The 24,137-nt window shown below is 45.0% G+C and overlaps 1 protein-coding gene across 4 annotated transcripts; it reads right to left on the minus strand.

Moving 5' to 3' along the window:
* Positions 1-1,211: 1,211 nt before the first annotated feature.
* On the minus strand, positions 1,212-24,137 carry gpr160 (G protein-coupled receptor 160). 4 transcript variants are annotated; one of them, XM_080186050.1, is made up of 2 exons: positions 23,931-24,137; positions 1,212-3,443 (listed from the first exon to the last, which is right to left on the minus strand). In XM_080186050.1, exon 2 carries the CDS (start codon positions 3,358-3,360, stop codon positions 2,326-2,328), a length of 1,035 nt encoding a protein of 344 aa, XP_080042176.1. In that variant the 5' UTR covers positions 3,361-3,443; positions 23,931-24,137; the 3' UTR covers positions 1,212-2,325. The 4 variants fall into 4 exon arrangements, with proteins under 4 accessions (XP_080042176.1, XP_080042175.1, XP_080042178.1 ...); XM_080186049.1 differs by lacking the exon at positions 23,931-24,137 and adding an exon at positions 21,561-21,642; XM_080186052.1 differs by lacking the exon at positions 23,931-24,137 and adding an exon at positions 12,736-12,756.

Raw genomic sequence — 24,137 nt, forward strand, 5'->3', positions numbered from 1 at the left:
CGAGGCTAATCCACATACCAAAAAACCTCAGTTCCTTCACTTCAACTAATATCTTCCTAGCCAATTTCTATTTAAAAAGAACACACACAGCAGTTACATCTCTTAAGGGGTTAATGACCAGATAATCTCTCTTTCATACTCACACTGACCTCTCTCTCACACACATGGACACTTGGTTGGTAACACACTAACCTGAGTCTAAAGATTGTAGATTCAACCCTCACTCCAGACTGGCAGCACAAAGTCCAGCTGACACTGTTCATCTGTCCATCTATTCTTTTGGATGGTCATAAAAGGAATCATAAGCTCTGTATAAGCAACATATCTTAATTTAATTCTCTAAACCCTGGTTTAATCTAGTGAATCTGAATTCTAGCCTTTCTGTAGTCAGGATATCTTGCCTGAAGCTTGCTTCCCAAAAATCAACTTGGTCCTTGAGGGATAACCAAAGATCTGCTCAACTTTCTTGCTTTGGAATTCCAATCTGCTTAAAGTAAGAGGCAACATTTCTTAGCTGTTTTAATTACTTTATGTATCGGTTCACATATTCCAGTTCCTGATTTGTTTAGTGTCACAAGTAGGCTTACATAAACACTAAGTGAAGTTACTGTGAAAATCTTCTACTGGGCACACTCCAGCACCTGTCTGGGTACACTGAAGGAGAAGTTCGCATGGCCAATGCATCTAACCAGCACGTTTTTCAGACTGTGGGAGGAAACTGGAGCACCCGGAAGAAACCTATGCAGACTCGGGGAGATCACCCAGATTCACAGATTTGTGACCGAAGCTGGGAATTGAATCCGGATCCCTGGCACTGAGGCAGCAGTGCTAACCACCGTGCTGCAGCAGTGTGTCACCATGCCACTCAATAGTGTCTCACTAGTGAACAAAAATCTTCCTTGGATGCAAATATCTGATCTCATACTTCCTTTGTAGCGAGCTTCATTTGCTGTACCTTTTGGCCAAATCACTTCGTCTATGTCATTTTGTAAATTCCTCCTCCCATCCACACAATTTACTGTGTCTCCTTACCTTGCTATCTGCAAATTTCATCCAAGTTATTATAGAGTAGGCTGGGAATCAGAGGCCCCATTACAGAAACACTACTTATGCCAGTTATCAGAGAATGGATAATCTCTTTCACCCCATCTCCCCGTCAATTAGCAACCTGCAACAGAACATAATAGCAATTTGTGGAATGTAAATTATTGCATTTGCATCAATAAAAGTTGTTCTTTATTTCTCGAATTGTAGGTGCAAAATTAGAGGGCAAAGTACAAATGTAACAAGAATTAAACAAGCTTTGAGAAAGATCAGGTGGCCCATGTGTCAAAGCAACTCCCACTTGATGCTTCATCCATCAACCAAATAACAGTGATAAGTGTTAGTTAACTCTTTAGAAAGAGGATTGAAAGTTTGATGGACATTTATTGATGATTCGAATTCTGGGTCACATGCAAGTTCTACCACCATTTGGCACCGGTGTCCAAGCAGTAGCAACTGGGCAGGCTTGTGACAAAGTCAGGAGCTTTGCTTGCTGAGCCATTTGGAGTTCAAGGTGCAGGAGGTGAAATGTGTTGTTGAAGTCCATAATACAGCAGACTACCTGGTCAGGCTGAACGAGACTTACTCCATCCATTCGTGTCTCATAGCCAGATTAAGTGCAGCCACTACAGGTTAACATTGACAATGTTCTGCAGAGAGATTGGAGGTGTGCTTTACATGCCACTGGAGGTGGCAAAGGGCAGACATAGGAGGTCAGGTTTGTTGAAAGGTAATAGAACATACAGATGATGATTTGCTGCCGCAGAATTAACCATACAAGTACACAATGCATTTGTAGCACAAATCATTTTATTTTTCATTGTCACCCTCCATCTCACTGCATTAAATATCCTCCATAGAAAAATGCTGGATTTATTTCCCTGTGTTATGTGCTTAATAAGTACAGGTTTTTGTCATTTCTTCAGATGTAAACGAAAGGTAAATTTTGCCATGGATAAAGAATTAAGATCGGTCCAAGAAAACAATCCTAACGGGTAGGAAATCCAAAAAACCCTTTTTAAAAATTATGACCTTTTTCCCTGCAAAAATGCTTCAAAAACGTGAAGACAAAATACCTTCTGAAATAAAACTGACAGGTTGGATTATTGGATCGCTGCCTGGAAGTTTTAAGAGATTGGTGTGTGGGGAGAGCAAGGTTTTGAAAATCCTATTTAACTCTTGCACAAATCACCAAAATTAATGAAAGACCAGAAAACAAGACTAATCAATATCTGGATTGATAATTACAGCATGACACTTTCAGGAAGAACACAAGCTCCTTCAGGCAATTAGAATATTTGGATCATTGTCCTCTCTCTCTGAGTTCCATTCCTCTTTATCTGTAGTGCAGCCTTGCTGAAGGTGGCAGAACTTCCAATGGCAGAAACTGTCAGGAAATGAGGAAATGGCATCCTGAGAGATCTCACTATACCTCAGCCAATAGATGGCTCCAATGAGGAAGCTGTTAATGAAACAAAGCCATGGAACATTCAAATCCATGTAAGCAGGAAGAGGAGCCCAGATAAAAACAACGGCCAGCTGAAGCAAAATAAACGGGCTCCAGCTCAAGAGAAAGCACATGGTGATATTAGTCAGGAGTTGTTTCTTGAACGAGTGGGACTGAAGCCACACGTTGGAGTGTGAACACGACACCACAATTTCTTCAACGTAGGAAATCACTCTCAGAGATCTGACAAGGGAGCTCAAACCAGACCAGCAATAAATAGTCACAAATAATACAGTTAGAAGTATCATGACTGAAAGAAAGTGGCTCTGGAGGCTGATAGTAACTTCACATTGGAACAAGTAGTAGTAGAGGATTGCTTTTAATGGTGGGTAAAGGCTGTGGATGTCAAAAACATAGGCAATGGCTCCAATCCATAACAACGTGATGGTGAATATATATAGCAATTTCCGGAAGGTGCTTGCTGGCTTGGGGAGATCAGGTAAGTTTAGGTAATAATCAAGACCAGACAGGAAGAAGATGGGCAAATGCAGGACACTGTAAATGCTCGAGAAAACCTGGAGAAGCAGGCAGATATGATGGTTGCTGACTTGAGTTCCGAGAATCACACGGGTCTTAAAGAACGAAATCATTAGCACATTCACAAATAATGCAAGGTCCATCAGTGACATGGAGATGCAGAAATAACCAATAAAACTCTGGAGTATGTTTCGTTTTGCGATCAAGATGAGCAAGTTGAGGATCACCTTTGCAAACAGGATAATCAGCAATAAACTTCTGCCATCAATGACCTGGTAGAAATACAGGCTAGTGTCAATCTTTATGCAGTTCTCACAGAAAGCAGCTTCCATGTTTGCCTAATCGCAAACCATTGCTCATCTTCCAGGGCAAGTAAAGTGAGAGATGGATCTGTATCTTAATGTTGCTAGGATTTCTGCAGGATTGAAAATACAAACACACAGTTAGTTTGTCATACCGACATGAAGCAGTGAAATATCTAAAACATACAGATTAACATACGAAATTTGACCCTTCCAGCTGCTCCAGTAAGTCTCAGAGTCAGTCCCTATCACTAACCCCACCTAAGCTATTTCACCTCTTCAGCAAAGATGTACACGCACCCAACAGGCAAAAACAGACCAGTCAGCCCTATTTACAACCGTTTTCATCTCAGCCTATTAGTAAAACTCCCTGTTCCTTGCCCCCTTGTCTGCTTATCTGGCTTCCTTTGATTTAGCAGCATTGACCTCTGATCTCCAAAGCTAAAGCATGCAAAGTATTTTAACCTTATAAATGATTCATCATTAGTCACTGACTTTCCCGTGAGTGATATTGCCATTATGCCTTCATGACTTTCAACCTGTTCTAGACCAGATACTCATTAGCAAATAACAAAAGTAAAATCAGCACTGTTCCTATTGAGAGTCTATTCTCCACTGAATGGGATGAAAGTTGAGGTTAATTGCTTTTGAACCCAGATATGCATACAGCACAGAAGGCGGCTCTTCAGCCCATCAAATATGTGCAAGGTCTTTAAAAAGTTACCCAATTATTCCATTCTGCTTGCTCCTTTGAAGTATTTATTCAATTCCTCTTTGAAAGTTACTATTGCATCTCTTTCCACCACCCTTTCAAATAGTGTCCCACAGATCATACCTCCCTGCACAGTGGCACAGTGGTTAGTACCAGGGACCTGGGTTCAATTCAGGATTGTGTGGAGTTTGTACATTTTCCCCATGTCTGTGTGGGTTTTCTCCAGGTGCTCTGGTTCCCCCCAACGCGCAAAACTCCAGCAACATGTGGGTTAGGTTGATTGGCCATGCTAAATTGCCCCTTAGTGTCAGGAGGACTAGCAGGGTAAATATGCGAGGTTATGGGGAAAACGGTCTGGGTGGGATTGTGGTCAGTGCAGACTCAATGGACCAAATGGCCTCCTTCTGCTCAGTAGGGATTCTATTATTCTACACATAAAATAAAATTTTCCTCATCAGTTTGAGTTGTCACTCAGCTGAGCTTTATTACAGCTTTGGTTCAGACAAACAAAAGAGCTGAACTGAGGAGAGAGAGACTGCCCTTGACATCAAGGCAGCCTTTACTGAGGCTGGGACTTTCTGCCTTCCCCACAGCATGTTTTTTGGTGGCAGAGGCAGCTCACCATTGGCCACCCATAGGATCTTACAGTCCCAGAGATGTCTACAGTGTTTGGCATGGCTCACCTGTCCCATAACTGGGGAACCCACCACAGGGGGTTGCCTTCTGCAGGGCCAGAAATTCCCACTGGCCGGAAGGGCCAGAAGATCCCACCTCGCATGAGGCATCACAGAGATCTAGCAAAACTAAAGTCAATGGGAATCATTGAAAACCTCTCCACTGATAGAGATATACAAAATGATGAGGGGAAGAGACAGAGTGGACAGGATAAAACTGCTTCCCTTCAGTGGAGAATTCTGGAACCAGGGAACATACATAAGTAGTAGCAGGTGTAGATGGGACATGAGGAAGAACACTTTCATGCAGAAGGTGGGGGGTGTGTGGAATTCACTGCTGGAGTTGGTGGTGGAAGCAGAGACTCTAATCTCTTCTAAAAAGTACCTGCATCTGCACTTTAAGTAATGCAAGCCCCGGGGCTACGGACATGTGGGATTAGAAAGAGCACCTGGGTGTCCTTGGGCGGGAATGGACAAGATGGGCCAAATGGCCTCTTTAAAAACACAAGAACTAGGAGCAGGAGTATGCCATCTGGCCCCTTGAGCCTGCTCCACCATTCAATAAGATCACGGCTGATCTTTTCCTGGACTCCACTCCACGTGCCCACCCGCTCACCTCATTCTTCTGAATTCCAATGAATTTCACCCCAGTCTACTCAGTCTCTCTTCATAAGCCAACCCTCTTAACTCTGGAATCAATCTATGAATCTCCCCCTACACCCCCTATGCTGGTATATCCTTTCTCAAGTAAGGAAACAAAACTATACACAGTACTCCAGGTGTGGCCTCACCAGCACCTTATACAGCTGCAATATAACCTCGCTGTTTTTAAACTCCATCCCTCTAGCAATGAAGAACAAAATTCCATTTGCCTTCTTAATTATCTGCTGTACCTGCAAACCAACTCCTTGGGATTCTTGCACAAGGACACCCAGGTCCCTCTGCATAGCAGTATGCTGCAATTTTTTTACCATTTAAATAATAGTCCATTTTGCTGCTATTCCTACCAAAATGGATGACCTCACATTTACCAATATTGTACTCCATCTGCCAGACCCTCGCCCACTCAGATTATCTATGTCCCTTTGCAGACTTTCAGCATCCACTGCACACTTTGCTCTGCCACTCATCTTAGTGTCATCTGCGAATTTTGACACACTACACTTAGTCCCCAACTCCAAATCATCTATGTAAATCGTGAACAATTGCAGTCCCAACACTGATCCCTGAGAACATAACATAAGAACATAAGAAATAGGAGCAGGACCACTAGTCACTGATTGCCAACCAGAAAGCACCCATTTACCCCCACTCTTTGATTTCTGTTAGTTAACCAATCCTCTACCCATGCTGATACATTACCCGTAACACCACGCACCTTTATCTTATGCAGCAGTTTTTGGTGCGGCATCTTGTCAATGCCTTCTGGAAATCCAGATACACCACATCCACAGGTTCCCCATTGTCCACTGCACATGTAATGTTCACAAAGAATTCCACCAAATTAGTCAAACATGACCTTCCCTTCATGAACCCATGCTGCGTCTTATCAATGGGATGATTTATATCCAGACATCTCGCTATTTCTTCCTTGATAATGGATTCAAGCATTTTCCGTCCTACAGAAATTAAGCTAACCGGCCTATAGTTATCCACCTTTTGTCTACCTCCTTTTTTAAACAGTGGAAAACAGCAATCATGATGCCAATCTGCAGGAACCACCCCAGAGTCCAGTGAATTTTGGGAAATTATAACTAGTGTATTTGCTATTTCTCCCACCATCTTTTTCAGTACCCTGGAATGCATTCCATCAGGATCAGGAGACTTGTCTACCTTTAGCCATATTAACTAGCCCAACATTAATTACCTCTTTCATGTCAATGATAGTTTCTAGGTCCTCACCTGCTATAGGCTTCCTATTATCAATTTTTGGCACGTTAATTGTATCTTCCACAGTGAAGACCAACACAAAATATCTGTTCAATGCCTCAGCCATTTTCTCATTTCCAGTTATTACATCCCCCTTCTCATCCTCTAAAGAACCAATGTTTACTTGAGCCACTCTTTTTCGTTTTATACAGTGTAGAAACTTTCTGTACTTAAATTTTTCTATGGTTCTTTTTCTGTGGTTCACTGGTTGGGGTCAAACCTGGCACAAAGGAAATCAGTTGTGGTTATTAGCCCATCTATTTTCAGCTGCTTCATCAACAACCTTTCCTCCGTTACAAGGTCAGGAATGGGGATGTTCACTGATGATTGCGCAATGTTCAGAATCATTCACAACTCCTCAGATACTGTGTCCACAAGCAGCAAGGTAAGGACGACATTCAAGCTTGGCCTGATAAGTGGCAAGTAACGTAACAAGTGTCAGGCAATAACCATCACTTACAAGAAAGAATGAAACCATTTCACCTCAACCTTCAATGGTATTACCATCACTGTTAAGAACATAAGAAACAGGAGCAGGAGTAGGCCATCTAGCCCTTCGAGCCTGCCCCGCCATTCAATAAGATCATGGCTGATCTGTCATGGCTTAGTTCCACCTTCCCGCCCTCTCCCCATAACCCTTAATTCCCTTGTCTATCAAAAACCTATCAACCCGCGTCTTAAATATATTTAGCGAGGCAGCCTCCACCACTTCAATGGGCAGAGAATTCCAGAGATTCACCACCCTTTGAGTGAAGAAGTTCCTCCTCAACTCTGTTCTAAACTGCCCCCCCTCCCTTATCTTGAGGCTGTGCCCCCTAGTCCTACTGTCCTTTCTGAGCGGGAAGAGTCTCTCCACCTCTATCCTATCCATCCCATTCATCATCTTATACGTCTCAATGATATCTCCCCTCATTCTTCTAAACTCTAACGAGTACAAGCCTAGTTTATTCAGCTGCTCCTCATAGCTCAACCCCCTCAAATCCGGTTGAGGGGGTTGAACTGTTGCTTTTTCTTTCATCGCTGGCTGGGCCAGTATTTGTTGCCCGTCCCGAACTGCCCTTGGTCTGAGTGGTTTGCTAGTCCATTTCAGACAGCAGTTAAGACTCAACAACATTGATGGTAAGACTGACAGATTCCCTTCTTCCAATGACCTGAGTGACTGGATGGGTTTTTTAAAACAACTGAAAGTTGTTTCTTAGTCACCGTTACTGGGACTGCTACATATTCCAGATATACTCCATTCAATGCAAATTCCACCAGCGGCCTTGGTGGGATTTGAACCAATGTTCTGAAAGAATTCACCGAGGCCTCGAGATTGCTGGTCAAGTGACAATACCACTCTGCTTCCATATTCCCCAATTCCACCCACTGTTAATACCCTGGGGATGCTGAAACTGAACTGAACTGAACCAGCATATAAATACTGAGGGCGGAGGGAGGGAGGAGGGGGTGAGGGCGGAGGGAGGGAGGAGGGGGTGAGGGCGGAGGGAGGGAGGAGGGGGTGAGGGCGGAGGGAGGGAGGAGGGGGTGAGGGCGGAGGGAGGGAGGAGGGGGTGAGGGCGGAGGGAGGGAGGAGGGGGTGAGGGCGGAGGGAGGGAGGAGGGGTGAGGGCGGAGGGAGGGAGAGGGGGTGAGGGCGGAGGGAGGGGGAGGAGGGGTGAGGGCGGAGAGGGAGGGAGGGGGGTGAGGGCGGAGGGAGGGAGGAGGGGGTGAGGGCGGAGGGAGGGAGGAGGGGGTGAGGGCGGAGGGAGGAGGAGGGGGTGAGGGCGGAGGGGGGAGGAGGGGGTGAGGGCGGAGGGAGGGAGGAGGGGGTGAGGCGGAGGAGGGAGGAGGGGGTGAGGGCGGAGGGAGGAGGGAGGAGGGGGGTGGAAGGTGAGGGTGGAGGGAGGAGGGGGCGGGAGGTGAGGGTGGAGGGAGGAGGAGGGGGGGCGGGGGGGAGGGGAGGGAGGAGGGGGGTGAGGGGGGGAGGGAGGAGGGGGTGAGGGCGGGGAGGGAGGGGGAGGGGGGGGGAGGGAGAGGGAGGAGGGAGGAGGGGGGTGGAGGTGAGGGTGGGAGGGAGGAGGGGGGCGGGAGGTGAAGGGAGGAGGGGGAGAGGGGGAGGGGAGGGTGGGGGAGGAGGGAGGGGGCGGGAGGGGTGGAGGGAGGAGGGGGGGTCGGGGAGTGCTGGAGGGGGGGGGGGGGAGGGAGGGGAGGAGGGGAGGGAGGGGTGGAAAATCCTTTCCTAACTTTTTGAACAGGGTGACCAGGCTGTGTAAACGTGTGAGGAAGAACTGAGAGCCGGTCACCAGCCCCCCTCACCCCCCCCCCCCTCACCCCCCCCCCCCTCACCCTCACCACCCTCTCCCGCCCCCCCCCTCACCCTCACCACCCCCTCACCAGCTCCAGGTGAACATCAGCAGCAGCTGCACCACCTGCTCGGTCTGAGGACAAACTCATCGGGCGACAAACAAAAGCCTCATTCAAATCGAGGTGAGTCAGCGGTTTCCGTGGTTTCCAATTGTTCTTTAGGAGTCCATTGCACCTGGTAATATTTGCTGTGTTGCATTCAAAGTGGATCAGTAAAAAACAACTTTAAGGCCCAAACAAACATACTGAAACTTAATAATACTTCAGCTTTATAAAGCTTCTCCCCCCCTCATTTTGTCAAACAACAAAGCCACCTAAGATTTGACCTCTGACTCATGACATCAGGTGTGAGTCTCAAAATCTCACAATGTCATTCAACAACGGAGGGTAAAATATTCAGCGGAACAAATTTTCCTTTGGCTCATCAACTCTGGAATATGTCAAAAAGGGGCAAGGGGCAGAGGAACATTGGTGTATGTGTGCATAAATCATTGGAGGTGGCAGGACAGGCAGAGAAAGTAGTTAATAAAGCATATAACATTCTGGGTTTTATTCATAGGGACATGGGATGCAAAAGCAAGGACATTATGCTGAACATGCTGAACTTGCAGCACAGATTCGTGAAGGGGAAGTCGCGTTTAACGAATTTACTGGATTTTTATGAAGTTGTGACTAGTGACAGAGGGGAATTGGTGGTTGTGGTGTTTTTAGATCTTCAGAAGGCGTTCGATAAGGTGCCTCACAAAAGGTTGCTGCAGAAGGTTAGGGTACACGGAGTTGGGATAAAGTGTTAGCGTGGATTGAGGATTGGTTATCTAACAGGAAGCAGAGAGTTGGAATCAATGGGTGCTTTTCTGGTTGGCAGTTGGTGACTAGTGGCATGCCGCAGGGATCGGTGCTGGGGCCTCAACTGTTTACCATTTACATAGACGATCTGGAGGAGGGGGCTGAGTGTAGGGTAACGAAATTTGCTGATGTCACGAAGATGAGTGGAAAAGCGAATTGCATGGAGGGTGCGGAAAGTCTGCAGACAGATCTGGATAGGCTGAGTGAGTGGGCGAGGACCTGGCAGATGGAGTATAACGTTAGCAAATGTGAGTGCAGAGAAGGATTGAGCGCAGGTCCCTGCACGCTGTGAGGCAGCAGTGCCAACCACTGTGCCACCAAATGTCAGTAATGAAGATAGATTGGAGAGCTTAGGACAGTGCTCCTGTTTTCACTTGAAAAAAGATCATGAATGAGGGGGCACAGATCTAAAGTGATTTGCCAAAGAAGCTAATGTGATGTGAGAAAAAAAACTTTCATGCAATAAACGGTTGTGGTCTGGAGTGCACCACCTGGGTGTGTGGTGGAGGCAGAATCAATTGAGATATTGAAGAGGGCATTAGATGACTATTCAAATAAAAACATTGCAGGGCTATGGGGTAAGGCAGGGAATTGGTATTAAGGCATGATCTGAGTTTGGAGAGCTGGTGCAGACATAATGGGCCAAATGGCCTCATTCTGCACTGTAACAACTCAGTGAACTTCTGTGTTTTCAAAAATAACTAATCTGATTTGCCAGAGGCTACATGAAGAGTTTTCTTTATACGGGGGAGCTATGATGACCTGGGAGTACACTACCAGACAGGGTAACGGAAGCAGATTCAACAGTAACTTTTAAAACAGAATTGGATGGGTACTTGAGGAGGAAACAACAGCAGGCATGGGTGAATTTTGGTAGCTTTGTCAAACAGCCGGCACAGACACAGTGACTTCCTTCTGTGCTGCATCATTGTATGAATTAAAGCAACAATTTTCTGTATAATTAACAGAAATTGTATTACCATAATACAAGGGGCAGCACGGTGGCACAGTGGTTAGCACTGCTGTTTCACAGCGCCAGGGACGCAGGTTCGATTCCCAGCTTGGGTCACTCTCTGTGTGGAGTTTGCATATTCCCCCGTGTCTGCGTGGGTTTCCTCTCACATTCTGAAAGACGTGCTGGTTAGGTGCATTGATCTGAACAGGCGCCAGAGTGCGGCAACTAGGGGAATTTCACAGTAACTTCATTGCAGTGTTAATGTAAGCCTTACTTGTGACGAATTAATAAATAAATAAACTTTAATTGGAAGACTGTCAATGTTGTGCTGATAAAACTCCTTTATATAGAGTTAAGAATCTGAACATTAAGATGTTATAAAGAGATAATAAAACAAGAACATGGGCTACAGGAGCACAAGAGCACTGTTAGCGTGGCAGAATGCTCAATATCGGAGATACATCTTTCGAACTCACCAGGCATTTTTTGGAGTTTTCAAGAGTTACAAATAATCTCTTAAATACTGCTGGAGGAACAGCATTTTGGGACATTACAAAAGGGAAAGCAAACCTCTTTCTCTTTTTTATAGCTGGAAGACCATGGTCTGAAATGGTGTGATCTCGAATAACAGGAATAATTTCTCCTGGGTTTCTCCACTCTATGTGGTATACCATTCTACCAACTTTGGCAGTAACTCTGGAGAAACGGGGGAAATTTTATCTTCCAGAAATGGATGGGGTCACCGTCAGATGTCAAGTTTTTAAAACTCTCAAACTCAGACCCAACCTGGCTCCAGCTGCCCACTTTGGGTTTTAACAAAGGAGAAACGGAGGACAACCAACCAACTTTCTCCCAGGAATCGAGATGTTTATTTAAATAAGGCTGTCGGGTCCAGATTTTATCACTCCACCAGCTTTAGCACTGATTGGTTAGCCAGGTTGCCCAAGTCTTGGGAAATCTGGCATCTGAAGAGAGATGAGGACAGCATTGAGGAGGTAAGTTCTTTTCTAGCACTGCTTCTAGACCAGAAGTTGGAGCACTTCTCATTCCCAATCTTCAAGGAGACATGCTTAACTTCCTTCAGCCATCATCAACTCCCATCTCTACTCCCAACCTAGAAAGCAAGCTAAAATTGTGGATGGCTAGATCACAATTCTTATGAAATCACATCTTACATCAGTATCAGTTTTTGTACTAGGCTAACTGAAAAGTCTGGGATTTGTAAGTTACAACAGAAATTCACACACACAAAAAAAAACAACTTGTTTTCATATAGGGCCTTTTCATGTAGCAAAATTTCCCAAGCATCTTCACAGGAACAATCAATCCAAATGGGAAGTGACTTAGGAGCAGGGAATAGCTTCAGAGAGGACCTTCCAGATGTTAGTGCCTAGGCAGCTGAAGGTGTGGCTGATAATCTTGGAAGGGGGTAAAATGAGGGATGTACAAGGGACCAGAATTGGAATGATAAGATTTGAGAGGGTTGTAGGGCTGGAAAGTATTAGAGGAGAGTTGGAGCCACAGAGGGAATTGAAAACGAAGAGGAGGAGCACTTTAGTCCATTTTAAAATTTATGCAAAGTTTTATTGCCAACCTTCATTCAGAGATCTCAAAACTGTTTCATTTTCATTTCATCTTTGCTCAGAGCAGTTTTGTAAAATGAAGTTGATTTTAAGTACAGATCAATTCAGCCAGAAACTCTTGGCAAAACACTACCAGCCACAGTCTTTAATATTTTACTACCTTCAACATGAACACACAAGCGCAGGATTTGTTATTTGGTAAACATCTGTCCCAATAGAAACTAAACACCTGATACCAGCTCACTCATTGACCCTTGCTGAAATCTCTACAAGATCTGTTTACTTCAAAAAGAAATCATCCCAAAAATAAGATAAATAGATGGTGTCTTATTCAGATTTATTGTAAACAATTTGTACTAACCTTCCACACAGACATCCTTACACTGACTTGGTTTACAGGGAAGGCACAGAATCTCCTCCCTCCAGCCTAATATCTACATCATTGGTTGGTTAGAAGTAAACCTTCATCTATTAACCAATGACAACATGTTTGTAATTGAACAGAGTTCCAGCAATCCCTAGCAACAGGTGTACCTGCAATTAAAGTACAATTAAAACTCATGCATTCCAGTAAAAATGATTACAGTTGTAATATTTTTGGAACAATTTGTTCCCCAAGTTTGCCATCAGTTCTGATTACAGCTGTAACAAGTGTAATGAGACCTCTTGTCTGAAGAGCTCGAAGTACATTTCTGGTGTCCGGAACTGGGGGGGGGGTGTCACTGTCTAAAAATAAGGGGTCACTCGTTTAAGACAGAGGTGAGGAGAATTTTTTTTCTCAGATGGTCGTGAGTCTCTGGGACTCTTCCTCAAGAGAATCCCAGAATATTTTTAAAGTGGAGATGGTTTCTTGATTAACAAAGGGGTGAAATGTAATCGGGGGTAGACAGGAAGAACATAAGAACATAAGAAATAGGAGCAGGAGTAGGCCATCCAGCCCTTCGAGCCTGCCCCGCCATTCAATAAGATCATGGCTGATCTGTCGTGGCTCAGTTCCACATTCCCGCCCTCTCCCCATAACCCTTAATCCCCTCTCTTATCAAAAACCCATCAACCCGCGTCTTAAAAATATTTAGCGAGGCAGCCTCCACCACTTCAACGGGCAGAGAATTCCAGAGATTCACCACCCTTTGAGTGAAGAAGTTCCTCCTCAACTCCGTTCTAAACCGCCCCCCTTTTATCTTGAGGCTGTGCCCCCTAGTCCTACTGTCTTTTTTGAGCGGGAAGAGTCTCTCCACCTCTATGCTATCCATCCCATTCATCATCTTATACGTCTTAATGAGATCGCCCCTCATTCTTCTAAACTCTAACGAGTACAAGCCTAGTTTATTCAGCCTCTCCTCATAGCTCAATCCCCTCAACTCTGGTATCAGCCTAGTAAACCTCCTCTGCACTCCCTCCAAGGCCAAAATATCTTTGCGCAGGTGCGGCGCCCAAAACTGCACACAGTACTCCAGCTGCGGCCTCACCAATGCCCTATACAGCTGCAGCAAGACCTCCCTACTTTTATATTCAATCCCCCTCGCTATGAAGGCCAGCATCCCATTCGCCTTCCTGACCACCTGCTGCACCTGCAAGCTGGGTTTTTGCGACTCATGCACAAGGACCCCGAGGTCCCTCTGCACCGTCGCCTGCTGCAGTTTTTCGCCCCGTAAGTAATAGTCCTTCCTACCATTCTTCCTACCAAAGTGGACCACCTCACACTTGCCAACATTAAATTCCATTTGCCATTTCCTGGCCCATTCGCCCAGCCTATCTAGATCCTTCTGCAGACTCTCCACACCCTCCGCACAATTTGCCGTTCCCCCAATCTTGGTGTCATCAGCAAATTTCGACACCCTACACTCGGTTCCCTCCTCCAGATCATCTATATAAATGGTAAAAAGCTGAGGCCCCAGCACCGACCCCTGGGGCACTCCACTAGTCACCATCCGCCAATCCGAATAGCACCCGTTGACCCCCACTCTCTGCCTCCTATTTGACAACCAATCCTCTATCCACGCTAACACCCTACCCCCAACTCCATGTCCCTCGACCTTCTGCAATAACCTCTTGTGAGGTACTTTGTCAAACGCCTTCTGAAAATCCAGAAAGACCACATCCACCGGCTCTCCTCTATCCACTGCCCTAGACACATCCTCATAGAACTCCAGTAAATTTGTCAGACACGACTTCCCTTTAATGAAACCGTGCTGCGTCTGCTCTATCAAGCAAGGAATATGGAGTTGAAGTTACAGTCAGGTCACCCATGATCTTACCGATTGGCAGAGCAAGGCTCGAGGGGCCAGTTGGCTCCTAATTCATGTTTGTATGACTCAGAGTTGCTCCTTTTTCAATTAAATAAAGCAATTATCACAATCAGTGGTTAGTCGTTCAACAATGAAAAGAATTAATATTAAACATTCACACTCTTGGGATACATAAAGAAGGTCGCGGAAGATCCACTTGAGAGACTTGTACACAAAAGCTAGGCTGAGGCTCCCGATGCAGTACTGAGGGAGTGCTGTACCGTCAGAGGTTTTTCTTTATTCATTCGTGGGACATCGGTGTCACTGGCTGGCCAATATGTATTGCCCATTCCTGAGTTGCCTTTGGAGGGCAGTTGAGAATCAACCACATTGCCGTGGCTCTGGGGTCACGTGTAGGCCAGACTGGGCAAAGACAGCAGATTCCATTCCCTGAAGTTCAGTAGTTATCCAGATGGGTTTTTCCGACAATGGTTTCATGGTCATCAGTAGATTCTTAATTCCAGATATTTTTTATTGAATTTAAACTTTTCCTTTTCTTTTATGAAATGCTTTGCAAATCCGTGTCCATCTTTCTCTGAACTCGATGCTTCAATCCCCCTCGTCAGGTTTCCCACCTCGGCCACAGAACGACACAGCTCTTATCAAAATCACAAAGAACATCCTTTGCGATCGTGACGACAGTAAATTATCCCTCCTCATCCTTCTCAGCCTGCCTGCCGTCTTCCAAAAGGTTCATCAAACCATCCTCCTGCATCACCTCTCCGCCTGCATCCCACTGAATGGGACTGCACTGGTTTGGTTCTATTCTTAGCTTCATAATCATGGCCAGAGGACCTAAAAAAACGTGACATCAGTCTCCATGGCCACAGGTTTAAGCTCCTCCCACCCCGGTGGGCTCTGAGGCAGGGTGGGGAGTGTGAAATTCCATGAATGGGATTCCCTCTGGGAATCCACTTGTCTGATGTGGTAGCGAATTCATGCTGGAGTGGGCAGGACCTCAGGCTGGAAGCCCACCCTTGCCCCCAGTTGATGCCCTTAAGTGGCCACTTAATGGCCTTTTCCCACCCAGCCTTTGCCCCTGGGGAAGCTAAAAACTGAACAGACTTGAATCACCCTTGGGAAGGCAGATGGGAGAGGGACCTCCATCAGGTGCCCCCTACTAAAAGGAGGCACCTTCCCCATAAAGCCCTGGTGAATTCTGGACCTCCCTGTCCATCCATCTCCCGACCTACCCTCCAAGATCATATTCAGTACCTTTGTGATGCTCCACCCCCTGACAACACCGTCCTGGGACCTCTGCCACTTATCTCTCCTCAAATTCTTGGGAGTTGGTTCCAAGCACCTGCCTGCAGTACCTCTTCCATCCATTGCAGCGCTGTGCCTGGAGGGACTGGAGAACTGCCAGACAATCTGATTGGCCAGTCGCTTTCCAAGGTGGGATTTCTCCCTGAGTGAGGGGCAAGAATCTCATCTTCTGCCAATCAGCATTTGTTAGAGCGTGAAATGGCATTGGAGCTGCTGGAGCTGGCAGCAATGTTGGCCAGACCCTCACCATAATGAAAGTCCTGGCCCAAATGTAAACTGATGCCACCCAGCTCCACTCCACCACCACCTCTACGACCCCTCCAAAGTTCCTAAATGATCAGACTGCTTGTCTGACATCCAGGGCTCAACTACAGAGATTTCCTCTAATCACGGCCAGGGTTCCAGTTTTAATTTGGCCTCCCATTTAGCCACTTCCAGAGCAACGTCCATCGTCCTCCCCTTGGATTCCTGGTCAGCTTCCCAGATGCTACCCTGGGGAAACCTGAGATCAGCCAAAACTCTACTGCAGGTATCCCAACCTGCACCATGACTTGTTCACACATCACCCACTGCGGTCGCTGTCCCCAGTCAAGCAATGCACCATTTTAAAATGACCATCCTTGTTTTCAAAGCCCACCATGCCCCTCTGTATTATCTAAACCAGTCCTACAACCCTCCCAGGCATCAGTGGGCTGTACTCCCTAGTCCTTGGGCAAATCTAATTTCAATTGTTCCGTCATTGATAGCTGTGCCCTCAGCCACTTAGTCCTAAACTCCGAATTCCCTCCCCAAACCTCTCGACTTCTCTCTCCTCCTCTGAGACCTGTCTTAAAACCCACTTCATTGACCAAACTTTTGGTCATCCATCCTAATACCTCTTTATGTAGCCCTACCTGTTTGGTAACCCTCCTGTGAAATATTTTGGGGTGTCTTATTAAACATAAATTGTTGTTGTTGTGGTATGTCTGGAGACTCCAGGTAAATTTTGGAGGGGTGGCAACATTACATCCTGATCTTTCACTTAAAATGGAAAGTTACGCACCTGACACGACATATCAACATAAGAACATAAGAAATAGGAGCAGGAGTAGGCCATCTAGCCCTTTGAGCCTGGCCCGCCATTCAATAAGATCATGGCTGATCTGAAGTGGATCAGTTCCACTTTCCCGCTTTCTCCCCATAACCCTTAATTCCTTTGTCTATCAGAAATATGAAGGTGAAAATGTTATCTTGCTCGTCCCCCGCAACCAGCTTCTGTTCCCACCGACAGAAATATTGAAAGAAGATGGCTAAATCCCTTCATATCTGAACCTTTTTAACAATTCGATGTTGCATTGAGCTGCTCTTGCTTTGTAGGTAGTGCTGTTACAGACCCTGAATTATCGAACAGACAAGGTTATCAACAAACATTTCCAAATGGATTTCCGTCAATGAAGGCCAGCCATAAATTGCGTAATTTCAATTAGCTTCCGCATTCTTAAAAGCAGTGTGGCAGAGAATCACCAGGCAGATATGGATGAAGAGAGTGTGCTTGTCATAACTGAACACATCAAGAAAGAAAACAACAACTCACCTTCTCCAAACTGGCCTTGCAAAAACTCTGCAGAGCAATCACTTCCCCCTCCACCTCCCCCTCCATTCTCTTCCAACAACACGACCCCTCCCTTCTCCCATCATCCGTACTCCTTCCCCCATCCATACGCCCTCTCACCCTCCAACATCATGAATACTCCCCTCGCCACCCACACCTCCCCTTCGCCTCTCATGGTCACCCACTGCCCCACCACCCAACCTTACCTGAGTTCCCTGGATAAAAGCAAATTACTGCGGATGCTGAAATCCGAAAGAAAAAGAGAAAATGCTGGAAAATCTCAGCAGGTCTGGCAGCATCTGTAAGGAGAGAAAAGAGCTGATGTTTCGAGTCCAGATAACCCTTTGTCAGCTGGCAAAGGGTCACCTGGACTCGAAACGTCAGTTCTTTTCTCTCCTCATAGATGCTGCCAGACCTCATACAGTCGTACAGTCATTGAGGTTCACAGCATGGAAACATTTCAAATATTTATCTTATCAGGAGCACTTTTGGGTTAAACATTAAACCCAGGCCTGCCCTTTTGGTGTATGAAAATAGCCCCATGGTCATTATCCAAAGCAGATCTCTTCTGGTTGGCCAGACAATATTTATCCCTCAACAAACTTCTAATAATAGATTTGCTGATCATTTGTCGTCTTTCTGTTTGTAGGATCCTGCTTTATGAAAATTGGCAAACAGATTTCTGACATCACAACAGTGAGTGCACTTCGAAAATACTTCATTGGCTGCAGAGTACTTTAGGAAGTCCTCAGGTTGAATGCAACTTATTAAATGACCGTGTACCATTTAGTTCCATTATTCAACACATTGTTGTAATGCAGTAGTTAACCAGTTTATTTTGAGATATTTTAACCCCTGGAATGTAAGGGATGGAGAATGTTTGCTAACACACTATCAATGACCATTTCTACATTATTAGAGTCATAGTCATGGAGATTTACAGCATAGAAACAGGCCCTTCGGCCCAACTTGTCCATGCTGCTTTTCTTTTTCTTAAACCCCTAAGTTAATCCCAATTGTCCCCATTTGGCCCATATCCCTTTATAGCCATCTTACTCATGTAACTATCTACAGCTTGTCCATGCCACCCTCCGTTTCTTTTTGAACCCCTGAGCTAGTCCCAATTGCCTGCATTTGGTAAAGTGGGTAAAGTTTCCTCTTTTGCTACTTACAGTGAAAAGCTTCTGACTTTGAACATACAAAACAGAAGCAGAAGTAAGCCATTTGGTTCCTCTAGCCTGCTCCTTCATTCAATAAGATCATGGCTGACACGTTTGTATTTTGAATTCCACTTTTCCATTTACCCTTTGATTCCCTTGGCTAACATGAACCTACTGACTTCAGTCTTAAAAATATTCAATGCCTCTCACCTTCTAAGGCAGAGAGTTCCAAAGTCACAAAACCTGTTGAGAGAAAAAAATGTCTCCTCCTCTCTGTCCTAAAAGGGCAATTCTTAATTTAAAAATAATACCCCCTTTCTCTGGACTCACCCACTAAAGGAAAAAAATCAATCCCACATCTACCTCATCAAAACCAAGCATGATCTTATAGAAATGTACAAAATAGAAGCAGAAGTAGGCCATTCAGCCCTTCGAACCTGCTGTGCTATTCATTTTGATCATGGCTGATCATCAAATTTAACGTCCTGGTCCCACCTTCTCCCCATATTCCTTGGTCCCTTTAGTCCCAAGAATAGAAATGTATCCAGATTCGAAAGGGTAAATCTATCCTTCCTCCTCATTTGCTGAGAAACCTGTTGAGATTTTCCATCATTTTCTGCTTTTGTTTCAGATTCCAGCATTCGCAGTAATTTTCTTTTATCTTTATTTTTATGTTCAATTCCTCTCATAAAAAAAGTATTTTTTTTATCAGAGGTCCTCTTCATTATTTGGTGTAACTGCACACTAAAGTTTTATGATACTAGAACACAAGGATCAGTCCGTATCTTGGTATTCTGCAGCTCTGTAAGCGATACTCTGCCTTCTTATTCCTCCTGCTAAAGTGAATTTTTTGGTGAAATGGACCCTGTATCCTGTAACCTGTGGATAAATACATGTAACAATAAGAGGGCATTGGGGAGAGCTAGAGAACAAATAGATCTAAGGGTGCAGGGTTCATAGCTCCTTGAAAGTGGAGTCACTGGTGGACAGTGTGGTGAAGAAGGCATTCAGCATGCTTGCTTTCATCGGTCAGAACATTGAATACAGGAGTTGGGACGTCTTGTTGAAGTTGTACAAGACACTGGTAAGGCCACACTTGGAATACTGTGTACAGTTCTGGTCACCCTATTATAGAAAGGATACTATTAAACTAGAAAGAGTGGAGAAAAGATTTACTAGAATGCTACCAAGACCTGATGATTTGAGTTATAAGGAGAGGATGGATAGACCAGGATGTTTTTCTCCAGAGCGTAAAAGGCTGAAGAGTTACCTTATTGAGGTCTATAAAATAATGAGGGGCCGAGATCAGCTGGATAGTCAATATCTTTTCCCAAAGGTAGGGGAGTCTAAAACTAGAGGGCATAGGTTTAAGGTGAGAGAGGAAAGATACAAAAGTGTCCAGGGGGGCAGTTTTTTTCACACAGAGGGTGGTGGGTGTCTGGAACAAGCTGCCAGAGGTCACAGTGGGGCGGGTACAATTTTGTCTTTTAAAAAATGTTTAGACAGTTACGTGAGTAAGATGGGTGTAGAGGGATATGGGCCAAATGGGGACAATTGGGACTAGCTTAGGGGTTTAAAAAAAGAAAGGCAGCATGGATGAGTTGGGCCACAGGGCCTGTTTCTATGCTGTAAATCTCAATGACTATGACTCTAATAATGTAGAAATGGTCATTGATAGTGTATTAGCAAACATTCTCCATCCTTTACATTCCAGGAGTTAAAATATCTCAAAATAAACTGGTTAACTACTGCATTACAACAATGTGTTGAATAATGGAATTAAATGGTACACGGTCATTTAATAAGTTGCATTCAACCCGAGGACTTCCTAAAGTACTCTGCAGCCAATGAAGTATTTTCGAAGTGCACTCACTGTTGTGATGTCAGAAATCTGTTTGCCAATTTTCATAAAGCAGGACCTACAAACAGAAAGACGACAAATGATCAGCAAATCTATTATTAGAAGTTTGTTGAGGGATAAATATTGTCAGGCCAACCAGAAGAGCTCTGCTTTGGATAATGGCCATGGGGCTATTTTCATACACCAAAAGGGCAGGCCTGGGTTTAATGTTTAACCCAAAAGTCAGCATCTCTGACCAACAGTACTCCTGATAAGATAAATATTTGAAACAGAACAAGGTATGCAACCATGGAGAGCACTGGGCTGCGAGATTAGCCTGAGGTTGATTCAGGGCTATGGAGAAAGAGCAGGGCAGTGAGATTAGCTTGAGATTGATGCAGGGCTACAGGGAGCCGACAGGGTGGTGGGATTAGTTTCGGATTTACGGAGGGCTATGCGGACAGCGTAGGGCAATGGGATTAGGATTGATGCAAGGCTACGGAGAGAAGTGGGACTGATTAGTTTGGGATCGACACAAAGCTGTGGGGAGAGAGTGGGGCAGTGGGATTAGTTCAAAGTTGGTACAGGGCTATGGGGAGAGAGTAGGGCAGCGGGATTAGTTTGAGGTTGGTGCAGGACTATAGGGAGAGAATGGATCACTGGGATTAGTTTGAGGATTGATTCAGGGCTATGGGGGAAGAGTGGGGCAGTGGGATGAGATTGGGATTGATACAGGACTATGGGGACAGCTCGGGAAATGGAATTAATTTTAGATTGAAAATGGATGTTTGGGAAAGCACAATAAGAAGTCTACAACACCGGATTAAAGTCTTGCACCTTTGTAGAAACTTAATGTCTGTGTCGACTTCTTACTGTATTTACCCTAATCCAATGCCAGCATCTCCACACGATTGGGAGAGCACAGGAGAGTGGGATGCATGAAGGTACGCTGAGTTCTCAGAATTTAACTTCCACTCAAGCTTCCCACTTCCTCCTATCTGGGTAGAAGACAGTCTAGTGAGTGCTGAACGGTGTTATTACCTCTCTGAGCCTCTTCTGCCCCGAGAATTTTTGGCCTCCAGTTAATATCACAGTCCAAGCCGGGATGGTTTCCCCAAATCCTGCATATTGGAAGAACAACAATGCCTTTGTGTGACTGCCCTTGCCACACGACACTTAGGCTGGGATTCTTTAGTCTCATTTGCCTGCCACCAGAACGGAGAACTTGGCTCCCAGCCAAAACTCCAATCAGTGCAGTGAGATTGGAGATTCCCAGCCATGGATGATGTCAGAGAATTCTGACCTTAGAATCGCACACTGAGGGAGAATGTAATAAAGTACTTAGCACCATTTTTTTTAACAATTTCACATTTACCCTATGAATGTGAAACAAATATACTTATAATAATTGCGGATGTGACATCAGCTCTGAATGGAAGTAGGGATGGGGAATAAACACTGGCCCAGTCAGCAACGCCCACAATACATTTAAACACAGGGAGAATTTAGCATGGCCAAGGCACCTAACCAGCACGTCTTTCCGACTGTGGGAGGAAACCGGAGCACCCAGAGGAAACCCACATAGACACGGGGAGAATGTGCACTCTCCGCACAGATGGTGACCCAAGCTGGGAATCAAACCTGGGTCCCTGGTGCCGAGAGGCGTCAGTGCTAACCCACTGTGCCACCGTGAAATTCCGCGTAAAATGAAAATGAGCAAATGTAGTGCATTGCTGCCTTCGCAATCAGCTTCAAAAGGAGTTTCCCTATTTACAACCAACCTATTGTATAAATTGTATGTTGGGGTTTTGGGGTAGGGATCGTTTAAGAATGCAGGTCAGGTGACTGTTGAGCAGTTTTATCCCTGAGTGTGAATCAATGCTCACCTCAAATAAAGAGCTCCCACTGTTTAATTTACCAAGTCTACCTCACGATTCTTTATGCCCCCTTAGTCCATTGGGACATACGTAACAAACCAGGAAAAGCAACTGTTGAATACGCCAGTCACTATTTTTCATTTCAAGTGAAAAGCAAGGCATTGAGAAAGTGTAATAAGTCTTCAGAGGCAGAAGTCTCTTCACCAAAATTCTTTTATTTACAAACTCTAATAGCAATACACAGAGTGATAGTAATTAGTGGTCTATCTCTGGATGTCAGAGGAAATGACACTCCCGGGTCAAGTACAAGGCAAAGGTTCCCTGATTTGAACATAAGAACATATAAGAAATAGGAGCAGGAGTAGGCCATCTAGCCCCTCGAGCCTGCCCCGCCATTCAATAAGATCATGGCTGATCTGTCGTGGCTCAGTTCCACATTCCCGCCCTCTCCCCATAACCCTTAATCCCCATGCCTATCAAAAACCTATCAACCCGCGTCTTAAAAATATTGAACGAGGCAGCCTCCACCACTTCAACGGGCAGAGAATTCCAGAGATTCACCACCCTTTGAGTGAAGAAGTTCCTCCTCAACTCCGTTCTAAACCACCCCCCCTTTATCTTGAGGCTGTGCCCTTTAGTCCTACTGTCCTTTCTGAGCGGGAAGAGCCTCTCCACCTCTATCCTATCCATCCCATTCATCATCTTATACGTCTCAATGAGATCTCCCCTCATTCTTCTAAACTCTAACGAGTACAAGCCTAGTTTATTTTGTCCATCAATTCGACCTTTAATCGGGGATAGCTTTTTGTGTTGAATCAAATAAATGAAATCAAACTGACAGCTCAAAAAGGGACAGCTCCCTAAAAGGAGGGGAACTGCCCGAAACAAAAGACAAAGCGGAAAGGAAACTTAAAGCATCAGATTAGAATGTGACAAAGCAATCTTCAGTCAGGAGTTCATACTCCAATAGGCCAACCTCAATGGCCTAAATATCGAAAGGCACTCAAAGCTAGCACAACACATAAAGTGCAGTTACTGCACATACTAGTTAGTGCATGGTCAGTGATCATTCTTAATCACAAAGTTAAATCAACACAGCCTAAGCAAAACAGACAGGCAGTGGTTACAGGGAAAGAACGTTTTTCATTATTTATAAACACTAACTGTATACATCAACAGTGTTTAAATTTATTCATTTTACGGGATGTGGGTGCCGCTGGCTGGACCAGCATTTATTGCCCATCCTCTAGTTGCCCTTCAGATGTGATCTCACATCTGCAATAATTGTAGGTACGTTTGTTTCACATTCTTAGTGCAAATTGTTAAAGTACATGGTGCTAAATACATTGCCTCACTGTGCAGCACAACTGATCGTCTCTGATCTGGTTACTCTGTTGCACCCCTAATCTTTATGTTCTTAAATTCAGTTTAGAGAAGGCCATCCTAAGGTAACATCCCCACATAAATGACATAATTTAAAACGATTTTCAAATTTTCGAATCAGCATTCCCACTCTGGTTACATGGATTCTTACCTTAGCTTAAAGCCACTCTGGGTTTGTGTGCATTCAGTATTCCCTTCTTGTGAGCAGAACCTTCTTTACACTCAGTTAATCCCAAAATCGCATCTCTCACCATCGCACACACTCACCAGTTGAGCAAACATTATATTGTAAACGCAGGAGAATGGAGCGAGAATAGTGAGAGGAAGAACCGCAAAAACTGAAGGTGGAGAAGAAATG

Source organism: Carcharhinus amblyrhynchos, chromosome 3, assembly GCF_965287045.1.
Source record: "Carcharhinus amblyrhynchos chromosome 3, sCarAmb.v2.hapA, whole genome shotgun sequence".
Classification (NCBI taxonomy): Eukaryota; Metazoa; Chordata; class Chondrichthyes; order Carcharhiniformes; family Carcharhinidae; genus Carcharhinus; species Carcharhinus amblyrhynchos.